Here is a 19,050-nt window from a genome sequence, read left to right on the forward strand (position 1 = left end):
AAAAACAATTCTATTATTCTATGAGTTAACTGTAGCAATCGAGTTAGGAGAGGAGAAGAAGAAAACTGAAGCTGGACATGGCAGCTATGTTGTCTTACTGCACATGTGAGATGGAAGGAGCGGCTGAAGGAGCTGGGATTGTTCAGCCTGGATAAGAGGAGGCTCAGGGGAGACTTTATCACTCTTTACAACTGCCTGAACTGAGGGTGTGGTGAGGAGAAGGTCAGTCTCATCTTCCTTGTAACAGGGAGAGATAGGAATAGAACAAGTAGAAAAGGCTACAAATTGTGCCAGAGAAGGTTCAGGTTGAATGTTAGGAAAAAATAATTCTCAGAAGAGTGGTGAGGCATTGGAATGGGCAGACTGGGGAGGTGGAAGAATCATCATCGCTGGAGGTGTACAAGGACAGGGGAGATGTCACACTGAGGGACATGGTGTAGAGCAGTCATAGGTGTGGGCTGATGGTGGGATTCCATGATCTTAGCAGTCTTTAGCAGCCTTAATGAAACCACCTGGGCTGCAATTCAACAGTTTTAACTTAGATCCCATAAACTTACCAGCATAGTTAGAGCTTACACAAAGATCATGTAAAATCCTTTCACCCCTACAGGAGGCTGACTTACACAGCCTGCCTTCCCCCACCTCCCAAAACCACTGCACACTGACAAGGTGCTTGTTACAACACAACTGGTGCAAAGTTTGAGAAACTGCATAATAGGCACCTGACTTGCCAGAAAGCACTTCGAATCCAAACACTTGTCAAAACTAATTAGCACACACAGCAAGTCTGATCAATGGCTCTGTACCTTCAGATAAAAACTGAGAAAAATCTCACCAAAAGGACGAAAGGGGCTGCTGTATGCTCAGCTAAGTGCTGAAGTGGTCTGAAAGAAGAGATCAATCAGAACTAACACAGGCACAGCTGCTTCATTCAAGATTAAGTTAGCACATCTTCTAACTAGTATCATAATTCCAAGTCAGCTTGAGAAACTACAAAGTTTTCTGCAAAGGTGAGTACCTTTGCAGAAAGCTGCAGTTGAGTTCTATAACCTCTGCAATATTGAGGGAAAACTAAAGTAGACTTTTTTCCAACATATAGAAACAACATGAAGTAAAACTACATTGTGTACTTCTAGCTGTCTGAAGGTTGCTTTAAAGCTATTTTACTTTCACTGATGCTCTATGCATTACATATATCACTACAAAGAAATAATTCTAAAAATCTCTAAATTTTCTATGGTACACTTTTTTTTTTTTTTTCTGCCTTTAAAACAAAACAAACTATTACCTAAAACAAGATGAAGCAATAGTGAATAAAATACATTAGGTCAAACAATTGGTTCTTCGCTTGACTGAATTTTAAAACACTATGAAAAAGGGAACAGTAATTTAGCATACATTAAACACAGAAGATAAAATTGTCTTATCTATTATAAATTTTCCGTATACAACAAAAGTTGAAAGTTCAGATTTATTCAAGTCCAGAGTATTTAAAAGTATTTACAACCAGCTTAAGGTCCATCCCAGCACAGATTGTTGCTTGTTTCCTGCACAGAAGATATCAGTCAAAAATCAGATAAAAACCAGATTCTGTCACGAAAGCCTCTTATGTATTAATAAATGAGAAAGGATAATGTCTGCCAGTCAGAAAAGCTACTTTGTAAAGGATGTCAGCTTGGAAGCATACTTCACAGCTATCCTCCTCTCCTCTATGAAGAAGTACAGGTGAATAAAGAGCAGTTTGTACTTGCACAGCTGTAGAGGACAATAAATTCAGTGCCCAAAATATTACGACTTCAAACTTGTTTGTGCTTACCACTAGAAGCAGTGCTCCATACTGCTCCTGATGTGGCTGCTGCCATCAGCACCTGCTCTGCAGCATCAGCCCAGGTCCCACCACAACTAGTGAGCTGAGGACTTGGTTCTGGTCTATAACAAAATCATTGTGCAACACCCGTAGAGCCACACTACTACAATGTGTGCACTTCCAGGGCCTCTCTTTTTTTTTTTTTTCAGGTCTCGCTGATGTGCAAGGGCTCTCAATGAAACTGGTACACAACTAATACTGGGAAGACCAGCTATATCTTTTCTTAACAGAATATAATTAGTTCAAGGCAAAAAATAATGTATGCACCACATTCTAAAGAGAGCAAGAACAACAGTGAATGAACAGTACAGCAGAAATCCAGGATCTCAATTTTCTTTTCACTCTAAGACAATGGCTGTGGATAGCTGATGAAGCAGGAACACGTCACTAGGAAATCAACACTACATGCCCTCATCTTACTTTACTTTCTAAAGATTGCTAGAGCTGTCAAAGACAAGTCAGAAGACCTTTCCTATGACTGAGGAGAACTGCTCAATAATTAATACATCACTTCATTTTATGAAGGCATGTCATGTCACAAGCTGCATGGATGTTACTCACTCCAAGTTTCTATGTGATGCATGACCACAGTAACTCCTGAAGAGTCAGAAAGTGTACAGATAGTCACATATTTGAATAAATTTGAGAATTAAGAGAAATTGACAGAGATGTTTATTTGCCTTGTTCTCTCCTTTTCATCTAGAGAATTAACGTATCAAGCATCAAGAAAGTAATATACTGATTACCTGCCTGCCAATAATTTCTAACATTAACATTTAAATACTAAAGAACCTAGCAGAAAAAAAAAAAAAAAAACTAAAGATGCATTTCAACAACTCTGCATGTTTTTCCTTTTAAGGTATGTCTATTAACCACAAAAAATGAGAACAGGTAAAACCACATATTTTAAGTTATGCACTCTTTTTACTATTACAACCCCTACTTCAGAAACGTATGTTTTATCCTGAAATGTTCCAGTGTGACTCAATCTTACTAACTCTTCAGTATTTGATTTTTAGATATAGCATTCTTTAAGAAGACAAAGAAACCGTTACAAAAGAATGAAAGCTTACAAGGAACACAATTTGTGACTGAAGCCTATGTTGTGGACTTGGAACTAAATTTGTAACATGTCATGTAAAAATAAAAAGCCATAGTACTCAAGGAAATGCTAACACAAAGAAAACATGGCAGGGAAAGATGTGCTATCAGAATTTCTTGACTGGAGGCTTAATTCAAGGCTTTCTGTATCACCAAGATGCTTGCAGAACATGGTATAGCTGATGTGCCAGAAGAGCATCATTATTCTTACCAGAGAGCAAGGCTTATGCAGAGAGCATTTTCTACTTCAAAACAAATCCTCCAGCAATCAGACCTACTTGTGAGTAAAGCAAACATCATATTCCACAGCTGGAGGAAAAACCAGCAACAGCAAGCCAGTAAACCACACTCCTGAGACAGCTAATACTCTGAGGCAAATGGCAATTTATCACTTTAATCCTTTTGTTCTTTGATTTATTTTCTTAATTAACGCCTTTCGCCACAACACATAGTTTGGCAAGAAGTTCAAAGTAAAGGAGTAAATGTAACGATACACTGTACATGCTCTTCTTCTGACCCAAGAATTCGCTGCTGTCAAAAGAAAAGTATTTCCTTGCCATCTCCTCCTTCCTGCTTCCAGCCAGAAATCCCTCCCTTCTGACAGCTCTGATCTGTGCCACACTCCTCCAACAGCTGATTCACCCCCTCCAACAAGATATCCCCAAGAAACGGAAAAGCAAGTTGGATAACAAAGTACATTAGGCTACAGAACAGTATGATGAGTATCCAAACCAGCAACAAAGTGTGTGGTACAAGCAAAAGATGAGGGGATGGATGGTAGAGGAGAGGCAAAGGTGGAAGAGAAAAGACGCTTCTCTGCCAATTCCCCCCTTCTGGAAGCAGTGACACAGTGAGCGTGCTTGGCCACAAGTCAAAAAGAAATGAAAACTAAACAACAGAGACAGAACAACCCTAGTGATCCCTAGAACCCTATCCTAGTGATTAACTCCAGCACAGAATGCCCACAGAAGCAAGAATGCCTGGGATTCCCTTTCTTTTTTTCCCACAAAACTATAATTTCAATACCAGCCTAAAATGAAAGTTTTCATGAAGTACAATTACAAGGACTATTTCTATAAGAAGATGAGCCAGCAATTGCAGCAGTGAAGAAATTCTACACTGACAGCCAAACAATGTTACTCCTTAAAAAACACTCTGTGCCACTTTATTGAAACACACCGCAGTTTTAACATTACTTTATTTAAAGCACTACACAAACTCTTTTTAAAAGAAAATACTGCTGGACTTCATTTACACTTTCTTCTCTCAGACTGCTCTTCAGTTACCTTGCTTTGTGTGAGTAAAGAATCATCACCTCACAGAAATGATGAATTTATTATTATCTCTACAACTTCCTGAAAGGAGGTTGTGGTGAAGAGGGGTTTGGCCTCTTCTCCCAGGCAATGAACAGGACCAGAGGAAGCGGCCACAAGTTGTACCAGAGGAGGTTTAGATTTGACATAAGGAAGAACTTTTTCTCTCAGAGAGTGGTCAGGCACTGGAATGGCTGCCCAGGGAGGTGGTGGAGTCGCCGTCCCTGGCAGTGTTCAAGAGATGTCTGGATGAGGAGCTGCGAGATCTGGTTTAGTGCTTGTGGTACTAATAGGAATGGGAAGGCGGTTGGACTAGATGATCTTACAGGTCTTTCCCAACCTTGTGATTCTACGATTCTATCCACTCAGTCTCACAAGGTCCTTCCCTGAGCCTTCACAATCAGCTTTCACCTTTACTACCCCAAATAACTACTTCCAGACAAAGCTGCTTACCAACTATTTATGATAAGTAATTTCCAGACAATATAAAACTTAAATTGTCTCTTGTCCTCAGAACCTTTCATGGATCCACCATCTCTGCTGTCAGCCCACCTTACAGTTGGTGGTTTCCACTCTTCCAATAACTCCTTTGAAAAAGTCACTGTTGCCCCTTTTCGGTCATCTATGGCTCAATTTGAAGCATCGGATTATGATCTGTAGTTAGCAATCCATTATACTTTTGAACTCCTTCAGATGTGTGAATGTTTCATCTTGACAAGTGACCACCCTTCAGTTTGTTCAGGCAGTGCCTCCTCCAAGCACTGCAATTCAAGTTCTTTAACTTCCAGTGCTTTAAGTTCTTCTGTAACACACAAAAGCAAAGCTCGTTTCCTGCTGTTATTTCACCTTCTCTAAATGCTTCTCCTATAGGTCAGTGGTCCTCTGGTTGTACAGGTAATGTGGAGCTATAGATGCTTCAGAACAGGGTAGAAAAATAAGATTAATTTCATGCCCACTTCAGGATTGAGAGGGGAGGTTGAGACTCATGTATTTTGAAGGGTCAGATGGAGAGGGTGCCAGAGGGCTATGACACTGCATTTTCATACTGAGCCTATCATTACTTTTGTTCTTTTCCACATTCATAACACATAGAAAATGTAATATTTAATTTTTCAGAGTGTTCTTATTCACAACAGCTTCCTCTATTGTACTATTTAGCTGTGCCAGATGCTTTTGAGCGATGGTTTTACAGTATCTTGGTGAGTGATACATACCCACCAAGATTTAAATCTGATCCCAAGAGGCTTGCAACATCTCACCTTTTCAGCTCACTTTTAGCTTTAAGAAGCTGTATCCTCTTCCCATTGCGACCTCCTTTATTAAAAAGAAATCATTGAATGAATGAAGTTAGGTGGTACTTTAGTGGGTTGCTTAACCTTGTTTAGATCCAGCACTCCTCCAAATGCAAAGTACAAATCATGTTTGTCACAGCCCTCAGCAGTAATACTCAGAAATCTGCTCTGACATCCCACTGCAGACCAAGCCACGAGTTGTTTCTCCCTGCGTGGGTCCCATGACAAGCTGACTCATACGGAGCTACTCACTATCCCCAGGATTGTCTTGGTGTCTCCCCCTGACAGAGAATCTACCTAAACTAAATTAGGCAGCAAGCTTTTCATTACTGTTTGCTCTGCAGCCACTCTAATCTTACATAGGCAAACTAGAGTCAGGCAGCCATAATGCTGTTTGGGTTTTTTTTGGCATGTCCTTTATGTATGCCTGGAATTCTAGATAGATTCCAGTGCTGCAACAGGTACTTTTTGGGGGGTTGAACTGAGTATTTTGGTATCTGACGCTCATCTGGAAGTCAAATAAGCTTCCAGTTGAGCTGAATTAACCAAGAGTGAATGGCACTGTTGGGACACTCATTTGTGAGCAGTTGTTTTGTTCAACCCTGTTTAAATAGGATTGCAGTCCACTCTAAAAGCAAAGAGTTTGAACTCCAAACAGTTCAAGTACAAAAAGTTAGATAAGATTCAAATTACATTCAGAGACAAACTTGCTGCCTTAAAGTCCACGCAGGCAGCACTTGCCCCATTTGCTTCTATTAAGCTCCATACCTCGTACAGTAGCTCCGTGAGAACAACTGCATTCATGAAACCTGATTTTCTGAGGCTTCACTGGGGGATTATCCAGTGTCTGAATGCAAACTCTAATTGAAAGTACACCTGCAGCAAGGGCTGTCATTCATAGGACAAGGTTTGTCTCCCAGAAAACATAGCCAAAAACACAAGGCAGAATCTGGGGATTTAATGCAATTCAGATCCCTTTGTATTTGAGTTCAGTCGCACGTATTAGTCAAACACACAGTAATGAACTGAGTCGTCTTTTTTTACAGCAACTCTCAAGTGTCCTTTACTCAAATGTCAACATCTTGTATGCAAGGTGTTACAAGCGCACAGAATGGAGCATTCCCAGAAAAACAGGCAGATTGTCTCGGTGACCTTTAGTTGTGTTCTTCCATATTGACAGAACATGTGCATTTTTTCCAAGACTCATTTTAATTTTAGATGTTTAGGCTATCATTCATAGTATATAAAAAAAACCATGTTCTCTTGAACATTTTGGTCTTTAAAGAACATATCTACAGCTCAAATCCCAGTTTACCATTCTTGTCCCACAAATATTGAATTAACCACCCAACACACCTTACTATACCTCTTACCACTCAAGGTAGTTTAAAGCAATTGAATGGAAACTGTTGCCTGAACAGAAGCTTCTTTCTGTTCAAGAATTACAAAACAGTCCTTTGACATCCTGATCTTCATAAGCTTGGGACAGTCTTTTGCTGGGATGTCCGCTGTTCTAGGGGACATCAGCAGAATTCTCCACAGGTTAAACTGTCTAACCAGTACCTCTCCTGTATCAGCTAAGAAGGAATTCACATTTCTACACAAATTTCAATAAATTCATCCAAATATATATTTACTAAATGGAAAGTCTACAAGACACAAAAGTTAGGATCCAGTTCATAAGAGGCCTCGTATCTAGCAAAAACACATCACTATGGATAATCTATTCTGTAATCCTAAAGAAACAGGGGCTTGACAAGGTCTCAGAAACCATTTGTTGAGCCTCTGAGGAGACAAGATAAAAATAGCAGGCCAGCTAGCACACAGAACCCTCTGGACAGCCATTAGTCTGCATGCAGTTGCAACACAGCATCATCGCCAGGCTCTTGCAGAAAAAGGGAGTGGGAAGGGAATGGGGGCACAAGAGTCAGATGGGGGGAGAAGCCTCAACCCTACTCCCATCCATCCACACCAGATGGGCTTCTCTACTCTAAACCTTTATCCACACAGTTCTTCCATTTCTCACTCATTTGCAATTTAAATTCAAAGAGAAGCTGAAGCTGCAGCATTAATCATGCACAGGTAGGAAAAGCAGCCTCCCCAGCAGCCCAGGTGCCTTGCTGACTCCAGTCTGCATTCCACATCATTGCAATTCCACAGCTGTAAGGTCCACTGGACAATGGCAGACAACTTCAACGACATAACAGACATATCAGTGCTGTAATTTGGGAGTCCTGGGAAAGTGCCTGCCATCATTACACACTGCTGGGCTACAACCTCACATACGCAAACCCCAGTTTCTGTGCCCTACAGGTGTTTCTATTGTAGTTTTCAAGTTACTTAACAAAAAAAAAAAAACAATCCTATTCTTAAAAAATTCACAGGTTCTACTTCAACAGTCTGCAAATTACAGCCTTTCCAACTCCTCTGATAAAGGACATTAAAAAGAAGATACAAAACAACTGTAAACTTTAATGTTTAAACAGGAGAATCCAAGAATATCCAAGAGCTAGAGCTAGCATACAACCTCAGTGACATTTGACCAAGGGCAGCACTCTCTAACACACACTTTCTCTACAATCAGCACCCTCAAAACCTGTTAATGAGAAACCAGGCACAGCAGTGCATCACCCTGTTATTTACATGCTCTATTATTCCAATTTGTAACCTAGAATAAAGCAGATACCGATCTCTGCTCTCACACCCTCCTCTGTGTGCTTGCTAATCACAGAATCACAGAATCACAGAATTGCCAGGGTTGGAAGGGACCTCAAGGATCATGAATCTCCAACCCCCCTGCCACATGCAGGGCCACCACCATTCCACCTAATGCTAGACCAGACTGCCCAGGGCCCCATCCAATCTGGCTTTGAACACCTCCAGGGACGGGGCATCCACAACCTCCCTGGGCAGCCTGTTCCAGTACCTCACCACTCTCTCCGTAAAGAATTTCCCCCTGACATCCAACCTATATCTCCCTTCCCTCAGCTTAAAACCATTTCCCCTTGTCCTGCTGTCACTCACCCTTTCAAAGAGTTGATTCCCCTCCTCTTTGTAGGCTCCCTTTATGTACTAATGGCCTCAGATAGACATGAAACACTCAAGGCTACACCAGTTCCACCTTTGCTACTGGCTACCAACACTAATTGAGGCATGCGGCACGATTACAAAAAGACTGTACCAAAGAAAGCCCAAGGCTCACCAGAGAGCTCATGGTGAAGACGGGCAAATTGACCTTAAAAGATACAAAGCCTGGAGATGCCTAAGAGGATGAGAAGGGAAGGAAGCAGATGGGAAGATAGCTAGTTATATGAGTTTTACAAGAAAAATTAAAGAGCACAAGACTCAATGCAACACAGCACACATACCTCATTATGCAGATAGAATTTAATTAGATTTCTAACAACTATGGTAATGGATCCAAAAGAGACTCAGGGCATATATTTTAACAAGATAATACAGACATATTACATAGGCACTAAATAAAGTCTGTAGCATTTAGAAATTCCACTCCATTGTTCACAGTAGTGGCAAGCCAAGTGCTTGCATTCTGACTTCACACTCTCATTCCATGCACATCACCTGCACCCACTGCTTCTGTTCAAAGGAGTTCAACTTGATGTGTGAATACAGGTAAGAAAAAAATACGTTGTGTTTCTTAAACAGAGAGACGACAAGAGCTGTTTGTCAGTTCAGTTTGAAAGCTAACAGGATGAACTCCATGATACAGCTCCAGTAAAGGCTCAATGCAGAATTAATCCAGAAGCTGGAAGCCTAGGTCTGTTACTTGCCTTCTTGCCGAAATGCCCTTGCTGGACTCACTGCCTCTATTTGTGGCACTCCCAAACCCCACATTCCTCTCACTAAAGTCAGTTTGATATTAACAATGCCCAAATAAGTGAACGATCTATGATCTCGGGTAGGTCAGTCAACATATAGCTGTAAATACCCACAACATGCACTGTTTCATACAACTTAAACATGGTTTCCATCTCTTTAGCTTCAAACCACAAATTTCTGAAACAGAATCATTGTAATTCTTGCAATACCCCTTTTCAGGTAAGTAGAAACTACCACATGAAGATGAAGCAAAGCAGTAGTTCACTGGATACCACTACTTCCTCCACCACTGCTTTTTTTTTTTTTTAATACAACTCGTGCAGACCCTCAAGGAAAAAAAAAACCTCATGGATTTGATTGTTTGAAAGGTACGAGTTCAATACATAAATGTATTTTCATGCTTTCAGCAATAACGTGTTAGTAAACCCAAAAGAAAGAATTTGTCCCTCCACCTACAGAAATACTTCCAACCCAGAACTAATGACTGAAATTAGATTAAAAAAAAAAAAAAAACAGCCGTACTTCTGTTGGGCACTTAGATCACTCCTTGTATTTCCTGAGAATAAGCTGGGAAGCATGAGTTTACTGACCATGTGTTCCCAACCATGAGCACAGCCTCCAAAGTCCCCTTCTCCCATAGAGTGAGAAGAGCTTCCAACAACACATGGGAGATGTTACTACAGACTGGGATTTTTAATTACGTCATTTTCTGCTGCTGTAATTAAAGAGTTAGACATGGCCTAACAGTGACATTCAATAGTTCCTTATTCTCATCCAAACCGCAACCAATAAACAGGAAGAACAAGTATTTGGAAACAGTCCAAACTGCCACTGAAGCAGACATCCTTGCTCGACAGCATAGGCTTCTCTCAGAGACAGACATCAGAGAGAGACATCAGCTGTACGCTAAGAACCAAAGGCACAGGACAGCAAATGAAACAGTGCAAGATCAACTCCATTAAAGTCAAAAACCACTGAGGAGTTAGCACACTACCACCGTGCTCTGCCAGTACAGAAACCACAGCCTGAGAGAGGTAACAAAGCATCTGCTGCACACTTTGGGGCGAGCCCTCCAGTTTCCCAGCACCTCAGCATGCTGAAGCCAACAGCTGGGAGTCAGTTCCTAAGGAACTCAGCAGGAGTCTGATCCCGTCAATTAAACAAACCAACCACCTCAAGTCTGTTTCTAGCCCAAGAAGCTAAAAAAACGCTGGCCTATTTTCCAGTTCTGCTGTAAGTCAAACAGGTAGTTTTAAAACTTGCATTGAGCAACATTCCTGAATGAGCACCCAAACAGCATGCCGAGCAGCTTCAATGCAGGAAATAACTGAAATTCCCTAGACAATAAGAAGTAAACTGCCCTACTGCCACTAGAGACAAGAGCAAGTGTCCTTACGTACAGAGTGACATTGAGCAAAGCACACCGTTCCCCTCCTGCCTGCCAGTAGAAGGAACTGCCAGCTCATGCACTGCTGCTACAGCAGTCACCAATTCAGTGCTCAGCCTGCTCAGAGGAGGTGCAGGGCCACCAGAGCCACTTGAAAAGCCAGGAAGATTCTTTTCAACCACGGGGTTACAAAGTTGATGACAAAAGGAACGGAAATGAGAACTTGGGAACTGAACGCGGCTTTGCTGCAGGCCGTGTGCCACACAGAGCTCAGCTGCAGCACCCCACACCAGTACTCAGCTGATGCGATGTTCAAGTTTTGGCAGGGACTATATTAGAAACATCCATGGAAGTGCACCTGGTGACTCCTTGTGCAAAATTCTAAACACAACCAGTCCAGTCTCAAAGCCTCACCTTGTGGCACAGGACAAGGCATGGCTGGATTGGCTTTTTTGCTGGTGCAGGGCATAAAAATCATATTTCATCTCCATCAGTACATCAAGAACACACAGCCTCCTTCACTCCTCTTAAGGCTCCATGATACACCAAAATGGCCATGTAACTGTCCCCCAAAGCACCCCTTTGTAGTTTAACAACATACTATTACATTCCTACTGTTTGGACCCATACCTATTAATCTAGTTTTGTGAAGGCCATCAGCAAGAAGGGGTAAAGTCCACTGCTATACAGAAGGCACTAGCTCCTTTTGCTTGCAAGATGGATTTTCATCACTGAGTTTTTAAACGTGTTTGCACAGGATGAATTATTAAAATATAGTTCTTTTCTGTGTTTATCCTAGTCATTAGACATCTGTGTGTAGAATGTCATTTAAGAAAGAGCAGCCTCAATATTTTTAATAAAACATTTACAGTCCTGCAGCACAAGCACTTAAATTGTGATGCATAATAAACATGGGATTTCAGTTATTTAAAATAGGATTTAGAATCATATAATGAAATTTAAAGTGAATGTACACTTTTAAGGGAAAAATACATGCAGATTCAACAGAAAGAAAGAATTTGATGCACAAAGAAAGTTTGAGCTGTGCAAGAACTACAAACGAAAAGGTTTCTCCTCTAGCATTATACAACATCTGGGGAAAAATTTCAGCAGTGATTTTTGGTACATAACAGTACTCAAACATTGAGCTCTATCTTTCATACGCTCACACCGTAAGATGTACAGTGTCCACCCATACATTATCATAGTGTCAGAAAACTGAGTTGCTATTAGAGATCTGCTTCTGTAATTTGTTTCTTTGTGATAAAGGAATCAAAATGGAATCTTCCCCTTCAATCCTAATTCCACCCACATCACTTAAGGCCACCTATGTACCACTATGCCATATGCTACAGAAGCATCCACAGACAGTTATACCTTAAGTGTTTCAGATATTGTCCAAATGCAATTACCCAGCATATTTCAAAGAGAGTTCTCAGCAATCTGGCAGAGAAATGAGAAGCGCTGGGGGAAGAGACTGGAAAAGAGGCACTGAAGAACACCTGCAGATAAGGAGATCTGCTGCAACAGCTTACCTAACTCACTGCAATTTATGCCCTTGCACCCTAATCTCCAAAAAAAAAAAAAAAAAAAGAAAGAAAAGAAAGAAAAGAAAAAAATCAGACCAGGTAAGAATTACTCCTGCCAATGGTCTGAAGGATTCACATGTAAGGTGTGGAAGTAGTTAGGTGAATCGCAGCAGCAGTGAAATAACACGGTGAAATAACAGCACTCCGATGAATAGCGGTGCGTGCAGAGCCGGGCAGCAGCCCCACCGCAAGCGCTCTGCAGGCAGCGCTGAGAGCTTACATAAAGGGAACCCGATCGCATTTCTGCCGTAGCTGACCACAGCCTGCTCTAAGCTGATTTACCACAGGTAGAAATAACGCCCAGCCTTTCAAACGCACATCCCTTCAATGACAAAACACGGAGTTCGAGGAGATGGACAGAAAAGCCGGGCGCGAGGGAGCAGCGGGACCTGTTAGAGCTCAGCGCTGCCTTCCCGCTGCCCTCGCCCCCCAACGCCCATTGTTCTGGCGCCGACGCCGCGTCACCGAGAGCCAGGTGACACACCTGCATCTTCCCAGACAGGATTTCGGCGGGGAAATTCACTTACCGCGGTCTGTACTCAAATACAGACCTTTGAAAGCATCCTAAAGGAGACTTGGGCTACAGGAGCAGCCGGCAACAACACCCAAAATGGTGACTACAAGGAATAAACCAGACAAAAAGCGTTCTAAAGGAAAGAGGAATCGAGCTTGGCTTTACGAAGCCGGTGGCCGGGCTGACGTCTGGGGGCCGCTGGCTTCTTCCAAAGGAAAACCCGCCGGGTGCAGCCGCTTATCCCAGCCGCGGCATTTTTCCTCCAGCGGCCGCCAGCCCGGCACCGGGGCGGTGGCGGGGAGGAGGCGAGGGGGCGGCGGTGCCGAAAGCCGCTCCGGCGGGCAGGAGCTGCAGGGGCCGAGCGGCAGCCGCCGCCGCGGGGACGGGGCCGGGACCGGCGCGGTCAGAAGGGAGCCCCGCTCCTCACTCACCCGTCCTTGCGCTTGGCTTTGTAGACGTGCCCGTAGGTGCCCCTGCCCACCTTGCAGCCCTCGTACTCGAACAGGTCCTCCACCCGCTCCCGCTCGCCGGTCAGCTTCACCTTGAAGTCATAGTCCATCTTCGCCGCCCCGCGACGCCTCTCGGCAGCCGCGCACCCCGCCCCGCCGCCCCCCGGCAGCGGCGGCAGCAGCAGCAGCACGAGGAGGAGGAGGAGGAGGCCCCCGGGCCGCCCCGCGGAGCATGCAGGGCCGGGAGGCGGCGGCGGAGCTGCTCGCTCCTTCCCTCCGCGCTCCGTCTCCGGCCGCTCCCCTCCTGCCCGCCGGCTCGCGGCACAACAGCCGAGCTGCGCGCGGAATACGGCGGCCGCGCCTGGCCGCACTGCTGCAAAGAAGCGTCGCAAACCGCGGGCGCCTCCCCGGCCCCGGGCACGGCGGACAGCGCACCGCGTGGAAGGCGGCGGGCTCCGACCACAGCCCCGCCCTCTCTCGGCGCGGCGTGCCTTGCGGCGCGGTGCGAGACGTGCTGGGAGCTGTAGTGCTGGGGAAGGGGCTTTGGCGCGGGGTATGCTGGGAGCTGTAGTGCCGGGGGAGGGGCTTTGGCGCGGGGCATGCTGGGAGCTGTAGTGCCGGGGGAGGGGCTTTGGCGCGGGGCATGTTGGGGGCTGTACTGTCGGGGCGGGCACGGCGCGGGGCATGCTGGGAGCTGTAGTCCTGCCGGCCCAGCACCCGGGTTTTGAAAGAAGAAACAACGTTTTCTGGACCGTCCTGAGAGCGTTTGTGTTTAATTTACACCTTCAGGTGGATTCCTGAAACTCGGAGGAATGGCTGTACGAGCCTCCTGTGCTGGCACTGCGCCACAGGCCCAGTATAACCTGTGGCATTGCTGTGTTGCTGTGAGGGACCCGGCGCCCGCTGGGAAGGGCACTGTGCAGGCGTTATGAGCAGTGCGAGCTGGCACGGCCTCATCCAGCACCCCGCTCCTCCCGGCCAGCCCCAGCGCTCAGCCCTGCTGGCGGGGCTGTGAGCAATGCAGCACCCTCACAGAGGCGATAGATCTGCAGTCTCCTTCACGCAGCTGCTGTTACCGGGAGGCAGCAATGGGTGAGGTTAGGCTGTCCCAGCTGCGGCACCATGGGGTGTGGAGGAACAATGAGTGCATGAATAAACCCAAGGATGCGGCAGCCAGACGGCCTTCTGAGCACTCGTGCTCTTTGACTTCTTTGCGTAAACCATTTGGAAAGAATTCCTTGCTTTGACAAAGAAAACCTCACAAGTCAAAACCACAACAGAAAAAACTTTTTCCTCTCTTTTAGGTTTTTAGTCCTTTTCTAGGAATGTTCAGAAGTCTGCCTTTCTGCAGATCTTCCTTTCATTAGCTTTTCCCACCATTGGATTGCACGCCATCCAGAACTGGTGGATTTTTTCTCTGCTTCTTCACTGTTTGCACTTCCAGTACTTCAATTGTTGGCAACTGATTCAGATGGGTGGTTCTGAAGTCATAAGAAATTTCAAACGAAGCACAAGTTGAACTTCCAACACGGGCATTTCAAGACCGACTTCTAATTCTGCTTCATGAAAAAATACACTCTTGGGTGATTTATTTTAAAAATCTGTCAAAATATGACATAATTTTATGAAAAAAAAAAAAAAAAAAAAAAAAGGTTAGTTTAGGAATGTCTTAAAAAAGAAAGAGATGGCCAGGCCACGATCTGCTCCTCCTGAAGTACCACAATGGCTCCTTTAATTGATAACATTTCTTATCTGTTTTGCCTTCTTTCCTTTCGTGCTGTCCCAGAAGTCAATTTTAAAATATATTCTTAACAATTCTTAACATCTACTTTCTTCTATTTTTTTTTCCTAGCATTTCTGGCTTGTGTTACAATGTCCTTCTGCCCCAAGTTTGTGTTGTTTCTAATGTTTCCAGCACAGACATCGTTTAGACAATTTTTTCTTTGCAATCGCCTCTAAAGAAAATCAGAGCTCTCCACAGAAAAGCAACCACTGCCATGTTAGCACTGGTCACGTGCAGAGAGTTGGAGATAGTTACCATGACACATCCCCATGTCACTGTAATGTCCACTTGCTCCATTTACCAATTTGCCAAATTTGAACAAATTTCAGCTCTTTGGAGATTTTTTCATTTCAGAATAGCCACTCTGAAATGTTTTTCTTTATTTCCCCAGAGTGATATTCTGTAGCTAAGGTGTTCCCAGGTTGGTGCTGAGTGAAAAAGAGCCAATCCTGCTAAACGCTGTACATCTTCTGCTTAGAAGAGTGAAAGCTGAAAGCAAACGAATGATGTGGTGTTTATCTTTTTTTTAAAACTTTCCTGTGTGTAAAGAAAAGCCATTATACTTGTATAGTGTGAACATTTTCTAGGAACCTTGCAGTTGATAGCATGCAGCTGTGTTAGCTGAATACTGACAGCATTTAAGAAGCTGAAGTGCTACACCCACAAATAGTTTGATATATAAAATTAAGTACTCTTTATTGTGTGCTCAGCTGCCCTTTGCTATAAAGTTGATCAGACCAGTGATGTGCTCAACAAGGCATCTTAGATTCTGGCATGAGTGCAAGTCATCAACAAACATACATCCGTAGTTTGGATCCAGATCCAGAGAGCTGTGTTAGCACGCAGCAGAAGATGTGTTTACCAGACACATGACCATCATCACTATCTGTCTGATTGTTTTATGCCCTTGAAGAAGCCAGAGTGTTGGTTCTCAAGAGTCTTGACTTTTCTGCCTAGGAACAACAACAAAAAAATCTGCCTAGGAACAAACATCTGGCTACTTTTTTTAGAGCCCTTCCTTAGGGAAATAAACTCTAATACTGACAAGTATCTTAGAATTATATGTTATTTCAACAGCAAGAATCATAGCAAGATACCTCTGGAGGTTTGCTAGTTTAATATCCCGCTTAAAGCAGGATTGCTATTAAATTCAGGTTGCTTGAGAAAAAAACACTGAGGAGGGAGATTCCACAGCCTCTCAAGACCCAACTATCCTCAGGAGAAAAACACTTGTCCTTATTTTGATGCTGAACATCTATCAAATTCATGGCTACCGTCTGTCCTCCCACTGTGCACTTGGCTAAAAAGTCTGGCTCTGTCTTCTCAGCAACTTCCTTGCAAGTGCTGGCAGGCTGCCCCTTCTCCCAGCTGAACGAGCCCAAGTGCCTACAGCCTCACACAGAAGTGTGCAGCCTGTGACCATCTTGGTGCTCTCTGCTGAATTCCTTCCAGTTTGTCAATAATTTTCTGTGTGAATATTGTTCTGCTGAAGACCCAACGGACATAGGGGGTCTTCATTGTATTCCACATGACAACAGTCAAGCACCAAGTAAGAGGAAATAACCACTTCCCAACAACATCTGTGTGCCGTTAGCTTTCCTTGCTGCAGGGGTGCACTCTTGACTCCTGTCTGTCCTGCTGTGCACCAGGAGCCCCAGCTCTTCTGTGCAGCAAAATGACCCAGTTGGTAAGCCCCATTCAGTACTGTCCCAAAGGGTGTGTCAGTACAAGATGGCAGACAGCATTTGTCCTTGTTGAGCTCCAGGAAGCTGCTGGTGGCCCAAGCATGCTTGCAGCCTGCCCAGGTGCCCCTGAATGGCAGCACTGCACCCGGGCGTATTAACTCTATCATCTCACTACTTTGGTGTCATCTGCACAAAGGTGCTGTTTTAAAAAATTGATTGAAAGGTTCCGCCTTGCTTGTATATAAAACATGATTATATATAAAAAACCCAACACATAATAGCATAAAGTTACTTTCTAAAGAAATTAAATGACTGAACAATTGAATGAAACCAGGTTTATAGAGCTTACTTTAAGAAACTTAAAACCAGTTTCCTGAGGTCTGCTGCCCTCTATAGGCTACTTCTATTATCGTCCTAAAAGAGGTATTTTATGGTTGGGTAAGTTGCTGCTGCAACAATAATAATGTTAAAGGAAAGAGTTACTATTGTTATTTCGGTATTAACAACAGAAATAAGAGCATAAAACAAACACAAGAAGCATAAAATAATCAAATACTTACACTGCACTTCTGTGAAATATAAATAGGAAATGAACAGAGAATTGTGCACCATAGAAAAAGGACTGTTTCAGTCTAAGCTTTGAGTAAAGAAACATGGATTTATTTATCTATCTTCCTAAAACATACCATAACCTTATTCTGGATGAGCAGCTCATGTGTGCCTTGATACCAGAGAACATGCTGAGTTTGACTACGATTACTAAACATAAGAGTGTGAGAGAAAAGGACTGCCAGAAGAGGACAACAGGAAATTGTGTGAAGAAATTGTCTGCTTTCAAGGGAGCAGGGCATTACTTTGTATGCAAGGCAGATACTCAGACTCCTATCACAAGAGTGAAATCTGTGTTCAGGAAACACGTATTTTAGTTATATCAGGCAAAGGAAGCCAAGGCACACTTCAGCAATCACTAACTTTCATGGTGTGATGAGAAACATGAATAACAAGGGTTGAACATAGTGAATAAACCTAGTAGAAAAGAGTAGCCTTGAGCATCAGAATAGCCTCGGTGCTAAAAATGTGTCTTTCCTGTTGTGTCCCTACATAGAAAGCATGGAAGAAAAAAAAAAAGTATAAACTAGTAAGAAACCTAAATGTAACTCTTCCTTACACTTCTTTCTCAAAAAATATAAACAAATTGTGCAGTATGTAAAGAAGGGAGTAGAAGTGTCTTCCTGGACACTGCCCTCGGCCCTTCCTATCACCTCCCTTATTCGTGAGGGCTTGTTTTTGCATCAAGACCAACTGCAGAATATCCATGTTTTATTTCCCTAAGGAAATTTGAGGAAAAGTATCAGCAATTTGGATATCCTCGGAATAAGGTGATTTTACTGAGGTCTCCTGTTCTGCCGATTCAGATAGTTTATACAAGGTGTGGAATGCTCCCTCAGTCACAACCCATCAGCTTCAGCCCTATGTAGAATCACAGAATCGTTTGACTTGAAAGGAACCCTTAAAGGCCATCTAGTCTAACTGTCCTCCAATGAGCAGGGATACCTACAGATCCATCGGGTTGCTCAGAGCCCCATCCAGCCTGACCACGATCCTGCACAGTGATGGGGCACCCGCCACCTTTTTGGGCAACCTGTGCCAGTGCATCGTCCTCCTTATTGTAAAAAATCTCTTCCTTACATTCAGTCTAAATCTTTTCTATTGTAGTTTGAAACTCTTTCCTCTTGTCCTATTGCAACATGCCCTGCTAGAGAGTCTGACATCTTCGTTCTTACAGTCCCCCTTCACACACTGAAAGGCCACTCTCAGATCACCCCATGGCCTCCTCTTCACCAGGGTGAACAGCCCCCACTCTCAGCCTGTCCTCATAGGGACGTGTTCCATCTCTTGGATTAGCATAGAAGCAACCGATGGTTGGAGAGGGTCCAGAGGAGGGCCACGAAGATGATCAGGGACTGGAGCATCTCCCCTATGAAGACAGGCTGAGGAAGCTGGGCTTGTTCAGCCTGGAGAAAAGAAGACTGCAGGGTGACCTCATCGCAGCATTTCAATACCTAAAGGGAGAGGGGAGAGGGGAACCAACTCTTTGAAAGGATAGATAACAGCAGGATGAGGGGAAATTGTTTTAAGATGAGGGAGGGGAGATTTAGGTTGGATGTCAGGGGAAAATTCTTTACAGAGAGAGTGGTGACGTACTGGAACAGGCTGCCCAGAGAGATTG

General features: G+C 43.8%; 1 protein-coding gene across 3 annotated transcripts in view; it reads right to left on the reverse strand.

Moving 5' to 3' along the window:
* Positions 1 to 13,907, reverse strand: part of CDK8 (cyclin dependent kinase 8) — a 65,516-nt gene extending 51,609 nt beyond the window's left edge. Inside the window, exon 1 of one of the 3 annotated variants that reach the window (XM_031615854.2) lies at positions 13,335 to 13,907. In XM_031615854.2, coding sequence (XP_031471714.1) covers positions 13,335 to 13,462 — 128 coding nt within the window. In that variant the 5' untranslated portion in view covers positions 13,463 to 13,907. The remainder of the gene's footprint in view (positions 1 to 13,334) is intronic. The other 2 variants (XM_031615853.2, XM_031615855.2) reach the window with 2 other exon arrangements.
* Positions 13,908 to 19,050: the final 5,143 nt, after the last annotated feature.

Source organism: Phasianus colchicus, chromosome 1 (genome assembly GCF_987193195.1).
Source record: "Phasianus colchicus chromosome 1, bPhaCol1.hap1.1, whole genome shotgun sequence".
In the NCBI taxonomy this organism is placed as follows: Eukaryota; Metazoa; Chordata; class Aves; order Galliformes; family Phasianidae; genus Phasianus; species Phasianus colchicus.